The following is a 12,756-nucleotide window of genomic DNA, read 5'->3' as shown; positions in this document are numbered from 1 at the left end:
TGGTGTTTCCAGATGAGTCACTTTACAATCACAATCTTGAAAGCAGAATTTAACCATTGGAGGTTGTTTCATTTTCTTCCCCTGTGTTATGACAGCAACAAAACAGGAGCATTTTTATTTTAGTCTACAGTTGCAGGATCATGCTGTGATAGCAAGTGGCTCTCAAATACTGTAGAGCAGGGTTCCCTTCCTTTCTGTCACAGACAGCATAATGTAGACATGTATTTGCATAAACTAAATTCATTCTCATTTTATACCTGAACATACGATCCATTTTCTCCTAAACCTATCCATGCGTTGAACACTGATTTTTCACGTGCAGTTCTGTTTGTTCCCAGCCCTTCCAGCCACACACACACACTCCCAGCCAGGATTCAGCCCTCTGTTGTACCAGTTCTCCCCGTATCTGTTGATGAAGCATAAGGAATAAAATGCAAAGTTTTGAAAGCCTCCCAGAACAAATGACAAAATTAAACAAAGTTAAATGGAAGTTCGGGAAATATTTTTGTTTAATGAGATTGATCGAACTGTGGAATGCCTTTCCAGAGCACGTGGAAGAAACTGCAGATCTTTTATCATTTAAAAGCAGCCTGGACAAGGCACCAGGCAATGCCCATTCTGTTTGAAATCCGGGGATATTCACTGCATGATGTGCCACAGCTTTCTCATCTCTGCCTCTTCCGATCCCTGGTTTCTCTGGGTCACATAGCCCCTTGTAATAGACCAAAGGAAATTTGAGTTACTCCACTGGCTCCACTGATCAAAGCCGTGGCCCAGCAGATTGAGTCAGTTCTTTTATCGGAGAGGAATGAATAACAGGAGCATAACAGCAAAGCAACTAACTCCTTTGGCTGCATCGTATCTCTTCGGAGTGCATAACCAGAGGGGCCTGGCATCTCCTTCCAAAACATTGTCGGGACTTGCCTTGCAGGGCTGGAAGATGGGAGAGATAATTCTGGCTGTGGGCATCCACCAGCTCAGAAACAGCCAGCATGTCATAAACTTTGCACTAACCCCCTGCAGCTCTGGAGTGACATTTAAAATCCAATACTCTGTTGTGTGGCACTTTTTCCTCCCCCTCCCCTGTGTCCGTGAGCCTGTCACTAAATTGTTTGTTGAACAAGTTCTGTGTTATTGGCCACCAGGGGACTCCGGGTGACCTCTGGCATATTGTGGAGCTGCTGCACCTGAATGCAATTTCTCCTTTTTTCCCTTTTTCCCCCCTTTCCCTTTTGTCTTATTGAACTGTCAGGTAATTGCCAGAGCCAGAACAACTCTATTTGCAGGAAGGGATGTTTTGGAATCAGTGCTTCTAACATTAGCTACATCATATCATTAACTACGCTTCTGTCCCTCCCATAAGAAAATGTCCCAAGGACAGAAAATGTCCCAAGGACATTCCTCCCCTTCTGAGGGATTGCTCTTGACAATGCTCATCACTCAGCAAGAGCATCCTCACTTTGGGGGTGCTTAGTCCTGAGCATGGGCCATCATGCTCTCCATGTATTCAGCTATGTTTTGTGAACCTTTTGGCTAGTTTTTACTTCATCTGATGGTGGGGAAGAGCTGAAGTCTCCAAGGCACTAAGCTCCTGAGGCATTACGAAAAAAGAAGAGGAGGAAAAGGAGGCAAATCCTTTTATTTCCCCACAGATGGAAATGTGTGTGATGAGCTCAACCTAGCTATCTCCCCAGAGCTGTGTGCACAAGTGGGATGGAGGAGAGACCTGTCCTCCAAACCCAAGAATTAGGAAGGTGGGATGGAGGAGAGATCTGTCCTCCAAACCCAAGAGTTAGCAATGTGGGGTGTCCCCCCAGTCACCCTCCACCAGGTGTCATAGCTTTTGGGAGCTACATCCTGAGGGGTTCACCATGAGAGAGGGCATCCATAGCAGGGAGTTAACGGTGGAGAATTTTGAAGGCAGGGAAGGGGTAGCTTGGGCCAAGCATTTTGGAAGTGGCTTTCCACATTGTAACCCATATGGTAGTTGGAGAAACACCTATCTGTGTATAGCGGCAGGAGATGGAGAGAAACTTGGAAACATACTCACGTATTTCACATCTTGGATCCTTGATGGGAAATTAAAGCTTGCAGTCTCACACTGGAAGGCGGTATTTAAAAACAACAGATGATAGTATCTGGCGATGGTATTTCGAATCCTCGAGAGGTGCAGGCAAAATGCAAGAGGCTATTCAGAGAGCTCTGTAATGTGCCGTTCTCTTGAGCTCTGTGCAGCAGGAAAGAAATGATGAAGGTCGTTCTCTTCTCTCCAATGGGTTGTTACTAGATAAAGTGAAATGTCACCTAAGGACATCTGATTAAAAGAGTCTGGGAGGAAAAACAAACCCAGCCTATTTGTCACTCACATCTAAGAACAAATATTGAAATAAAACAACTATGAATTCCCCTCTTTCTGCCTTAATGCTGGTTTTATAGATACCTTCCTTTACAGTTGCTAAAAGCAGTGGCATTTTTTAGAGAATACTATACACCACTGCAGCCTTGGATGAAAATTTTGTTTCTCTTCCTTACCAGTTCATTAAAATGAGTTCTAAGATGAAACAGAAATGGTAATTGCAAAGTCAGGGATACACTGCCTCTTTGAACTGTGCGCAGTATGTTTGCGTCCCCCCTGTATATTCACAGCAGAGCATACAAAGCTAGCTGTGCCCTGGTTTGCCTGAATTTGGTGTGTTGTGTTTTTTTTTTCTACTGTTGGATGGGTTTGTTTTTCTTTTATAAAAAAAAATGCTGTTCCCAAATACCATTTTGTTTTATCAAAGAAATGCACTCAAAAAGTCATTTCAAAGTGATTGCGGGCTCATTTTCAAGATAACAGAGTTATTTGCAGATAACAGAGTTTAGTTATTATAATAGTTAAGAGATGTTCGGTATTACAGCATTGCATGTCTTCTCCTACTACAAAACAAAAGATGGGGAGATTTTATGATAAAAAAAAAAAAGGCTTTTATCTAGAAGACCTGTAACCAATCCCCAGTGAAAGACCCTTTGGGTGTGATATTGTTCTAGATGGAGACACCTAAATTTAGGCCCCTGCCTGTGAACTTGGTGCCCAGCAGGGCACAAATCACCCAGAGCTTCTGTTTCTCACTGCTCCACGAAGAAGCTGCAGGCACTCTGCGGCATCTCAGATCACACGAGACATCAGTGTATGGGTTTATGGGCAACTGAATCAGTCCTGAAGCCAACACTGAAGTGTGAGAAGCAGGTACACAGAAGGCTGTGCCATCCATAGATTGGCAAGTACTACCCAGTTACTTTGCCAGCAAAGGTGGATCCAGCCCCCAGCCTCACAAAACTTCCACTTACAGGGGGCATACAGCTAGAGGTGAAGAAGGTCCCATTTCTGTGGTTTTGATCCATCATTTCACCTCTGTCTTAGCCACCAGGAGCAGTGCCAGTAACAGCCCTACTGTTGCCCATGCAACAAGAGAAATGCTTTCCCTGTACAGAGGAGGAGATGTGTCCTGGATAGAGGCTGAGAGAACCAACAAGCCAGTTGGCCTCACGTCCTGTCTGAGTGTCCTGAGGCAAAAAGTGACAGTACCATTGCTGTTAGCTCATGTGTAAGCCATTAAACCTCCAAGTCATGCCAGTAGAGGGGTGGGTGCTGCTTATTTTCCTTCTATATGAAATCCAGATGAGCAGTGGAGCTGTGGAAATTGTATGACTTCATATAATGTCATGAAGGCAGCATGTTATTAGATAAAGGAAAGGTCACGTATTCTATTATTGGGTCATAAATTGTAAAAAAGACTTTAAAATTTTGGTTTACCTTTTGTAGTGGACAATTGCTGATCTAAAATCAAATTTATTGGGAATTTGACCATGAAGTTGAAAATCAAAAAATTTGACCTCAGGCCAGAGGGTCCCAGCTTGACAGAGCTTGTGGAGCTTGATGAAGGTAGATCATGTCAGAGCTGTTGCCTGTTGTACCTATCACAGCATGTGCCAAACAGGTTACCATCCTTCCTGAATTAATGGCAAACTCAAGGACATCACCCATTAAATGTCACTGTACAGCTGTTGTCAGCAGAAGACTCCCAACCAACATTTTAGAGTAATAACAGAATCACAGAATCATAGAGGTTGGAAGAGACCTTCAAAATCATCTGATCCAACCATCCCCCTACCACCAATGTCACCACCAAGCCGTGTCCCCAAGCACCACGTCCAACCTCTCCTTGAACACCCCCAGGGACGGGGACTCCCCCACCTCCCTGGGCAACCTGTCCCAAGGCCTGACCGCTCTTGCTGAGCAGAAATGTCTCCTCATTGCCAACCCGAGCCTCCCCCAGTGCTACTTGAGGCCATTCAGAGACAGCAGTTGGAGGGGTCTGAAGCCAAACCAGGAGCTGAAAATAAAATTATTTAATTTTAATTAATTAAAATTAACCAGTGTGGATGATAAGAGGTCTAGTGCAAGACCTCACTGCCGAGGCTTCTCTCATTTAGCAGCATAAACACAATATTACAGACTATGTCCTTCTGGCCCAAACCATGCCTGGTGCTGTCCAACTTATCCAAGGTGATATTGAGTAGCTGCTGCGATTAATTAATTCTAGGGATCCCTGACCACTTAACTTCTGGTAAACATAGCAATGCATATATAGAGAAGGGTGACAGATAAATGACCACAGGACGCAGAAATGTGGTGCAGAAGACCTGATTTACATTCCTGAGTGAAGGATCTTTCACTAAATGATGATTCAGTGCGAGTAATGAGAAGGAACTTTTCCCGTTGCTTGTAAAAGTTACTGAGCAAGATGGAAGAGCAATGTGGCAGGCTTGGGTCATGGGGAAGGACCACCTGGAGTCAGCCCATAGGAGATGCACCTGAGAGGAATACATCCCCATTTAAACACCTCTTAAGATGAAATACCTAGCGAAGGGTGTGCGATGTGCACTTATGCAGAACTGTAAGTGTTTCGTGGAGTCTAGAAGCCTAATTGCTCCCTGTCCATCATCGGTGACATCTTCATTAATTACGTCCATCTTTTCCATAATTAGAGCCCTTGTTCAGCTGGTGGGGGAGCTATCAGACTGTTAATTAGATCGCTCTTTGGGCTGTATGTGAGATCCCCCACAGGCAGCATGGGGAGAACCAGAAAGAGCTCCTATGGCTGCTCCAGCAACTATGCTAACAACCAAAAGGGGGAGGGAAGGGGGTTTCTGCAGCTTTCTTGGCACTTTGAATAAAAGTAAGTCATGGGTCTTCGGTATTTCGATGTTGATTAAACCCAACACTTGCCCTTAAACTTGTGTACCTCTGTTCTTTTATAGTTTCCTCCTCTATAGAGCAAAAACTGCTCATAACCGCTGAGCAAGTTACAGTGCAGGATGCTTTATTTTGTTTCTCTAATGGTTTGAAACCCTTCCTTGGAAATGGCTACCAGGGAGGCGAGGGTTCATCTCCCTTCCCTCACCATAAGTCGTAGTAAAGAGGTCAATGCTGAAATGTCTGCATTGTCTGAAATGTCTTCTTACTGCCAGGGAAGGATGTGAGCCTTTAGCTTGTGGACTGTTTAAGGCAATCTCCTTCATGGATGTTAAATTTCCTCAAAATAATTGGAGTGCAGCAAACTTTTCTTTGTAGCCTATTTTTAATCCTGGATGTCATTACTTTATTGAACTCAGCCGTTGGCCGTGCCAGGAGAGTTTTGTCGTAGCATCCTCTTGCTTTTGTGAAATTTGAGCAAATAATTGTTCATGAGCAAGGGTTTGTAAGAAGATTGCGCTGCCATGAATTGATGAGAGCATTTCCAAAGACATTTTGCAGTAATGATGAGCTGCTGACTCGCTGTGTGCTTGCTCCATTATACGCTAACAGCAAAAGTGACTTTGTATTGTACCTGACTACAAATGATCCAGGCTGTTGTCTCTCTGCAGTTTTTCTTCAATATAAGCTAAAACTCGAACATCAGGTATGGCAGGCCCTAGCTCAGGGAGCCTGGCACGTTGTAGAGGGTCTGCAGGAAATAGGATTTGGATTTAGGGCCCTCCTTGAGTTTTAAACAGCCTGCTTTGGCCAGGCTGAAATGGGATGTAGAGGGGCTGTGGTCACTTCGAGGGTCGTACCTGCAATGCAGGCCTTTTGAAAATGGCCCAAAGAGTTACAAAGTGAAGTTAAAATAGAGGGAATTGTTACAGATATTTTCATACTTTGTCACAGAAACCTCAAAGCATTTTATAAAGCATAATGGCCACCAAATTCTCTGTGAGTGATTTCTTATTTTCAGATAAAGATTGCTGAAGCACAAAATAATAGCTCAGCCAGGTGGGAGAGCCCAAACGAGACCCCCACACTACTAAAGCAAAAACTCCTTTTCTCCCTTTGCCTCTTTCTATCTGTAAGTGTAAATACAGTTCCATTTATTGAAACAATGAGTATTAGGGGGAATATCCTGGCATGTGTCTCTTCTACTACAAAGAATTAAAAATCTGAAGAAAGTTGATGAGGAAAAAAAACAAACATAGAGCTTCTCATTAGATTGACACTGGTCTCCAGCATGCAAAACAATGCCTTTGGGTCATCAGGCTTCTCTTTCTAACATATCTTTTTCTTTTTTTCTCTCCGTTCTCAGTCAATTTTGGGGGTCCAATGTGAAGTGCAGAAGCAGCTGAAGGCCTTTGTCACCCTTGAGCGCTTCGAACGGATCTACAGCTCCAGCATCGCTGGGTGCCGGCACGTCAAGAAGAACAGGAACTTTGCCTCCGGAGGCTCCATCTTCGGCAAAGGCGTCAAGTTCGCCATGAAGGACGGGCGCGTGGCAACCGACATTATCAGTGTGGCCAACGAGGATGGGCGGAGGATCGCAGCCATCCTGAACAACGCCCATTACCTGGAGAACTTGCACTTCACCATCGACGGGGTGGACACGCACTACTTCATCAAGCAAGGGCCGTCGGAGGGTGACCTGTCCATCCTGGGCCTCAGCGGCGGGCGGAGGACCCTGGAGAACGGTGTGAACGTCACGGTGTCCCAGATCAACACAGTGCTGGGTGGAAGGACTAGACGTTACACGGACATCCAGCTCCAGTACGGCGCGCTGTGCCTGAACACTCGCTACGGGACCACCTTGGACGAGGAGAAGGCCCGCGTCCTGGAGCTGGCCCGCCAGCGCGCCGTCACCCAAGCTTGGGCCCGAGAACAGCAGAGACTGCGGGATGGGGAGGAGGGTATTCGCTCGTGGACAGAAGGGGAGAAGCAACAAGTGCTAAACACAGGCCGGGTACAGGGCTACGACGGCTATTTTGTGATCTCAGTGGAGCAGTACCCAGAACTCTCAGACAGCGCCAACAACATCCACTTCATGAGACAGAGCGAGATGGGCAGAAGGTGACAGAGAGGGTCCATACGGTGACTTCTTGCCAAAGACAGCTACTCTTTTGTGGCCACTTACCTGACTGTGTTGTACTCAATCCTTTTTCTAAACTGAACAAGGTGGGGGGGAGGAAAATAGAGAAGGAATTATACGGTTGCACTGTAACTCATGCAACATCCTTTTTTTCCCCTTTAATTTGGCCTTCACACGTTTTTTGCAATGAACAGAAGGTATATTTTGCCGTAGTGTGATCACAGTGACATTTACTGTCTCTTGTCCTTTTTTTTTTCCCCTTTGTGAGGAATTTGAAGTGGGGAGTCGTCAACGTACGTCCGTAGGTGTGAAGTGCGAAATGGGTGTCTGTGCTAACTTGTGTCATCCTAACCCTTTCTGGTTTGGGGCAGGGACAGATAGCCTTCCACCCAAAAAATGGGGAGCCCACGGCGTGCCGGAGAGCTCTTCCTGGGAAGAAAGGAAAAGGAAGACGACACTGATTCCTTAACGCCGAAAGCGACCGACCGTCCGAATCATGTGCCTCAAAAGAGACCTTACAAGTAGTTTTCACGTTTCACTTGGGACTTAAAGTGTTTTTTGGGGGCTCCTGCTGAGCAGAAGTAGATTATAGAGGCAAAGGAGCTGATTATATTAACTTGCAAGATGATTCTCTTCCTTCCTGAACTGGAATAAAAAAAGAAAAAAAATCAGTCTTTTTTCATTATGAGAGTAGATACTTTTTGTTTGTTTTTGTGTGTGTGCGCAAATCCTGGTTTTAGTTAAAACCTAGCAAAAGCCAAGAAAGGGACTCCTGCTCTATTGAGAAAAGCTAAAATAAATTCTCTCTCTCATACGTAGAGCTGTTCTATAGGTGGATTTAATGCACCCATGTTGTACATTTGCTAATGGCATAACTTCATTAAATGTATAGTGTTTCAGTACACGAGGCTACGTGTTTAACAGTCCACTGTGCTGTATCTGATAAAACCAGTTAATTTTTAGGAAGCTGATTTGAATTTAAAAGTAGTTATAGTATCCCAGTGACATACCACTGAAAATTAGAGCAAGCCAAACCCTGCTTTTCCTGATTCTGGAGCTTGTATTTATTGGCTGGGAAACGCAGTTTTGAGTAGCATGCTGGCAAGTCATTTATGACTATGGCAGATAAATGTCTCTAGGGGACTTTGGCAGCAGGGATTTTAAAATGTTTAATAAGTAGCAACAGCTTGTGCGTGGTGGGACAAGAAGGAGAATATTGGAATCAACCCTCTCACTGTTTCTTACACGAGCTTGAATTTAACGGAGAGCCCAGCTGACTGTTAGCAGTGAAGAAAGGGAAGTTTGGCTAGAAATGCCCACTACAGAGGGGACCAAGTGCTTTAATAAGAAACTGCTGACAGAGTTACATGGCATGCTAATGTAATTTGTATTCACATAACCTCTGTGCTCTGGAAGTGTCCTTGAAATTCAAGGGAACAAGGAGATGAGATGAGCATCCTCTTCCCTGCCTGAAGCAGCCCCGCAGTAGCAAGGGGCCGTTCCTGCAGGCTGAGGAATCACCCCGCTGGCCAGCCCTGGTCCCAAACAGACATCTCACACTGACATGTGCACGTATCCTGACTCTAAGAGCTCTCACCGTGTCTCTCTGAGAACATCTCAGTCCTGATTTATTTTTTTTCCCCCCATCCGCTTCACTTTATGCTGCCTGGTTCTGCAGAGAGATAACCCGAGATGTGCAAATCCATGCCAAGGCTGTTTCTTCACTCAGTGCCCTACCTGCAATGCACCCCTGAGCCAGCCCACCACCGCTGGCATCCTACAACAGATCCCGATATTCCTCTGCAGGCTCCAGCCCCCAAAACAAGGCATGTTGGGCACACGCTCCTCAAGCAGCAAAGTTTTGGCAGCCCCGGTGCTATCGCGGTTTCCCCGTAGATGCCGGCTGCCAGCTCTGCCTGCCTTGCCTCTCTGTTCCCGGGTGCTTGCCTGGAGGAAGGTATGGGATGGAAATTCCCCCAGCAGACTGCTCCTCCTCCAGTTCCCAATCCTTCGGGCTGCACGGCCGTAATTTCGGCGGCTGCAGAGCCCCAGGGCTGACCCACCTTGGGGCCACCCACCGGTACAGCCCTGAATTCCCGGCAGTCCCTCCTGCTTGCAGCAAGGATGACGTTGCTGCTGCTGTAACCAGCACTGTGCTCCCCACCACCCCTTGCAGCACGCAACCTTTAGAGCTTTGGCAGGCGTGAATCGCAGGCAGCTGGGCTGGAAAGGGCATCGGGCTCCGGCAGAGCCAGCTGGGAGGAGCTGCAGAGCCTGGGCCAGCTCAAGTCCTTGGCAAGGGAGCGGTGGCTTTGGGCAGCCGCCTGCCAGGGATGGTGAAAAGGCCGTGGCATCACTGCCTGTGTCACTGGTATCCAACTCTTAGCAAGCCTCGGTTGTCCTGAGGATGCTCTGGTGGGGACCGGGGCAGTGTTAGCCAAGCCAGCAGCTGCCACCTCCTTGGAGGAGGCAGCATCACCTTTCCAGGGCTCCCCAGTTCCCCCGCCCTGGGGTACACCAAGAACTGATCCCCGCCTACCAGCTCCTCAACCAGGTGGACCAAAAAAAGATAAATAAATAAAATATGGGAAGCTGGGAGGAAAGGCGTAAACACGTGTTGAAGACCTGTGGCATGGAGAGAGCTCGGCGTGCATCCCGTCATCCAGGTAGCTCCGGCGAGAAGCGACGCTTCCATCCCCATCCCCATCCGCGTGTTGCAGGAGGAGCAGAGCAAGAGCAAGCCACGCAGCCACGGAAAGAGACTCAAGCATGAAACATTCCTGCTGGAACCCTGCCAGCCTGAGACGGCACCTCTACAGCCTTACAGACCCTTCAGGTTATTACACGAGCTGGTGACTTGGAGGAGCTCTCCCAGTTTTCAAGAGTCTCACGGTCCCTGGAGCCAGGAGCCGTCCTGCTCCGCACCACGGGGTGCACCTCTCTGCACCCTCCAGCACCGGCGGGGTGCGACTGCCCACCAGCAACATGAAGGTCTCCTCCTGGACCTACGCCCTGTGCAGAAACTGTGGACAGTATGTCAAAAATAAAAGGAAAAAATATATATATGTAAGGGTATATACATATATATCTGTGATGCTCGTTTCCTTATCGAAGCCTTTAACCAAAAAAAAAAGGGATGGCCATCCAGTGATGGATACAAACCTGCCTGAAGATGTCTGCTATGTTTTCTGGACATGGTTCTGGGCACCCTGCTCTGGGTGGCCCTGTTTGAGCAGGGAGGTTGGACCAGATGACCTCCAGAGGTCCCCTCCAACCTCAACCCTCCTGTGATTCTGTGATTCTGTTCCTGAAACTTCAGCCTCTGTGAAAGCTTCACCCCTTCCACTTGACTTGGGTGGTGAAACTGGAAACAAACATTTTCAGCCTTGAACCCCTGCATTTCCCTGTCCATTAATGAAAAGTCCTTTTTCTAGGGGACCCTGTTGTGCTTTCCCATGGAATTTAAGGGAGGAGGCTGAAGGCACAAAGTGCGCTGAGCCATGCATTGCCAAGCAAGGGGCTGCTCTCAGCTGTCCCCAAGCATTTCCACTCATCTCCTGGCCCCGTAGCCATTTCCCAGCCCTTGTGCAACCCTGCTTGCCTCCCTGCAGGACCACATGGTGGATCCCCGACCCTTCGTGCTTTGCCTGTAGGCAGTGGGACAGCAGTTCCTCATTTCTGGAAGGCTGGGAGGTCCTGGGCACCACTCCCACCATAGTAACCCTGTATATCCCATCTCTGGATGTGCTTCTGGAAGCCAGTCAAGTGTGTGACCATGGCTGTGGAGAGTGTCACCAAGCCATGGCACATTCATGGCTTGACTTCAAGATCTTCTGGATTCCCCAAAGTGCATCCCTTCAAAATGCAAATGATTGGATTAAATTCCCTTGAACTCCTGGGCTTGTCTCCAGCTGGAAGGGTTGGGTGAAGGGCTAGGACCAAGCTCAGTTTGGAGGAGAAACTCCAGCATCCCTGACCGCTGGATCCCAGGGTGAGCCGTGGGTGAGGAGACAGCTCCAGCCCTCCACAACTGCTGCTGGGACCAAAACATCCTTCATTTGAAGACACCCAGACACAAGCTGGTGCCATGGGGGCTCCACATCTCAGGATCATCCCGCGTGCTCAACCCGAGCGGAAAGGACCAAAACTAATTTGGCATCACGAGAAATGCCCCAGTGTTTGTTACCTCCGAGCTCTTCGTTATTTTTTTTATCCCTTTCTGCTGAAAATTGGAGCTCAGAAAAATCATTGAGCGGCAGTGACCGGAGGGAACCACACAGCTCATCATATCTGTGTCGGCACGGCTATTGACCAGAGCCACGACGAATCTGAACGATACCAGGCGAGAGCTGATGAGACAAAGGTTGTTCAGAGCCCGGTGCTTGGTTCGGGTCTAAAAACCACGGATGATTGGGAGCAGGCTCCGAGCCTCCATCTGGCTGCACGTTAGGAGCAGTGAGGGATTTCTGTAATATATCTGTAGTTGCTTTATTGAGCGTAGGGAACCGGGTGAGATTCTGCTCAGTCTATTATACGGAGAGTGTAACCAGAATAAATCAAAATTGTTAAAAAAAAAAATATCCACAAAAAAAAAAAAAAAAAACTAATAAAGTACTTTTTCAGCTGTGACTTGTAAGTGTCACCATGATAGATGGCAGCGCAATCCATTATGCAAAGACAAGGCTCTTAACATGAAATTTTAGAATTCAATTTTACGATTTACAGAGAGGGCCCCCCTCATATTTACAGCGCAGCAGTCTGTTTCGATTCAATCTCTGCGTAATTGAAACCAGGGCCACGGATCTCGGTTACTCACTCAGCCGCTTTTCAAACGGGGAGGAGAAAGAAGCGCCCGTGATGTTAATAACGGAGCTAAAAAGATCGTTTTGCTTGTTAAATCCGATTTGCTTTACCTACCCGTGCCGGCGGCGAAGGGCCGTGTGTCAGCGCTGCTGGGCTGGGGTTTGCTGGGCTGAACCTGGTGTCCTCCATCCCACAGCATCCCCATCCCATGCCGGATGCTTTCGAGCATCTCTTTTTCTTACAATCCCTCTTTTTATTACTATCACTAAATATGTAGATATGTGAATCCCCCGGTTACACCGAAGAATTTCCCTGAGTTTTATAACAAGTAAAAGATTTTTTTTTTAATTTTTTTTTTCCTCATCCCTGCAGTACAGTTAAATAAAATTTCTTGCTACCGTCGAGCAAATTTCTAGCAGCCCCCGCAGGGACAGGAAGCCTCGTGTTGCTCCTGGGCATCGCATGTCCTGGGGGCTGCTTCCCGCGGTGTTTTTCCACGCTGTGCTACCCGAAATGACCCACCAAAGGGAAACCTTCTGTGTCTCTTGCCTGCTTTCCTTTAATTAACGTAAAA

At 47.2% G+C, this 12,756-nt stretch overlaps 1 protein-coding gene across 3 annotated transcripts in view; it reads left to right on the top strand.

Annotated features, from left to right (window-relative positions):
• Window positions 1–7,364, top strand: part of TENM4 (teneurin transmembrane protein 4) — a gene marked incomplete at both ends in the record, with an annotated part of 332,174 nt that extends 324,810 nt beyond the window's left edge. For all 3 annotated transcript variants that reach the window (XM_084306305.1, XM_084306304.1, XM_084306303.1), the window contains one exon: window positions 6,606–7,364. In XM_084306305.1, the coding sequence (XP_084162431.1) occupies window positions 6,606–7,364 (759 nt within the window). The remainder of the gene's footprint in view (window positions 1–6,605) is intronic.
• Between the last annotated feature and the right edge of the window lie 5,392 nt (window positions 7,365–12,756).

This window comes from Netta rufina (genome assembly GCF_964035555.1).
Source record: "Netta rufina genome assembly, chromosome: 1".
NCBI classification, from domain to species: domain Eukaryota; kingdom Metazoa; phylum Chordata; class Aves; order Anseriformes; family Anatidae; genus Netta; species Netta rufina.
The sequence above is the reverse complement of the archived record's forward strand: the minus strand, read 5'-3'. Positions and strand labels throughout refer to the sequence as shown.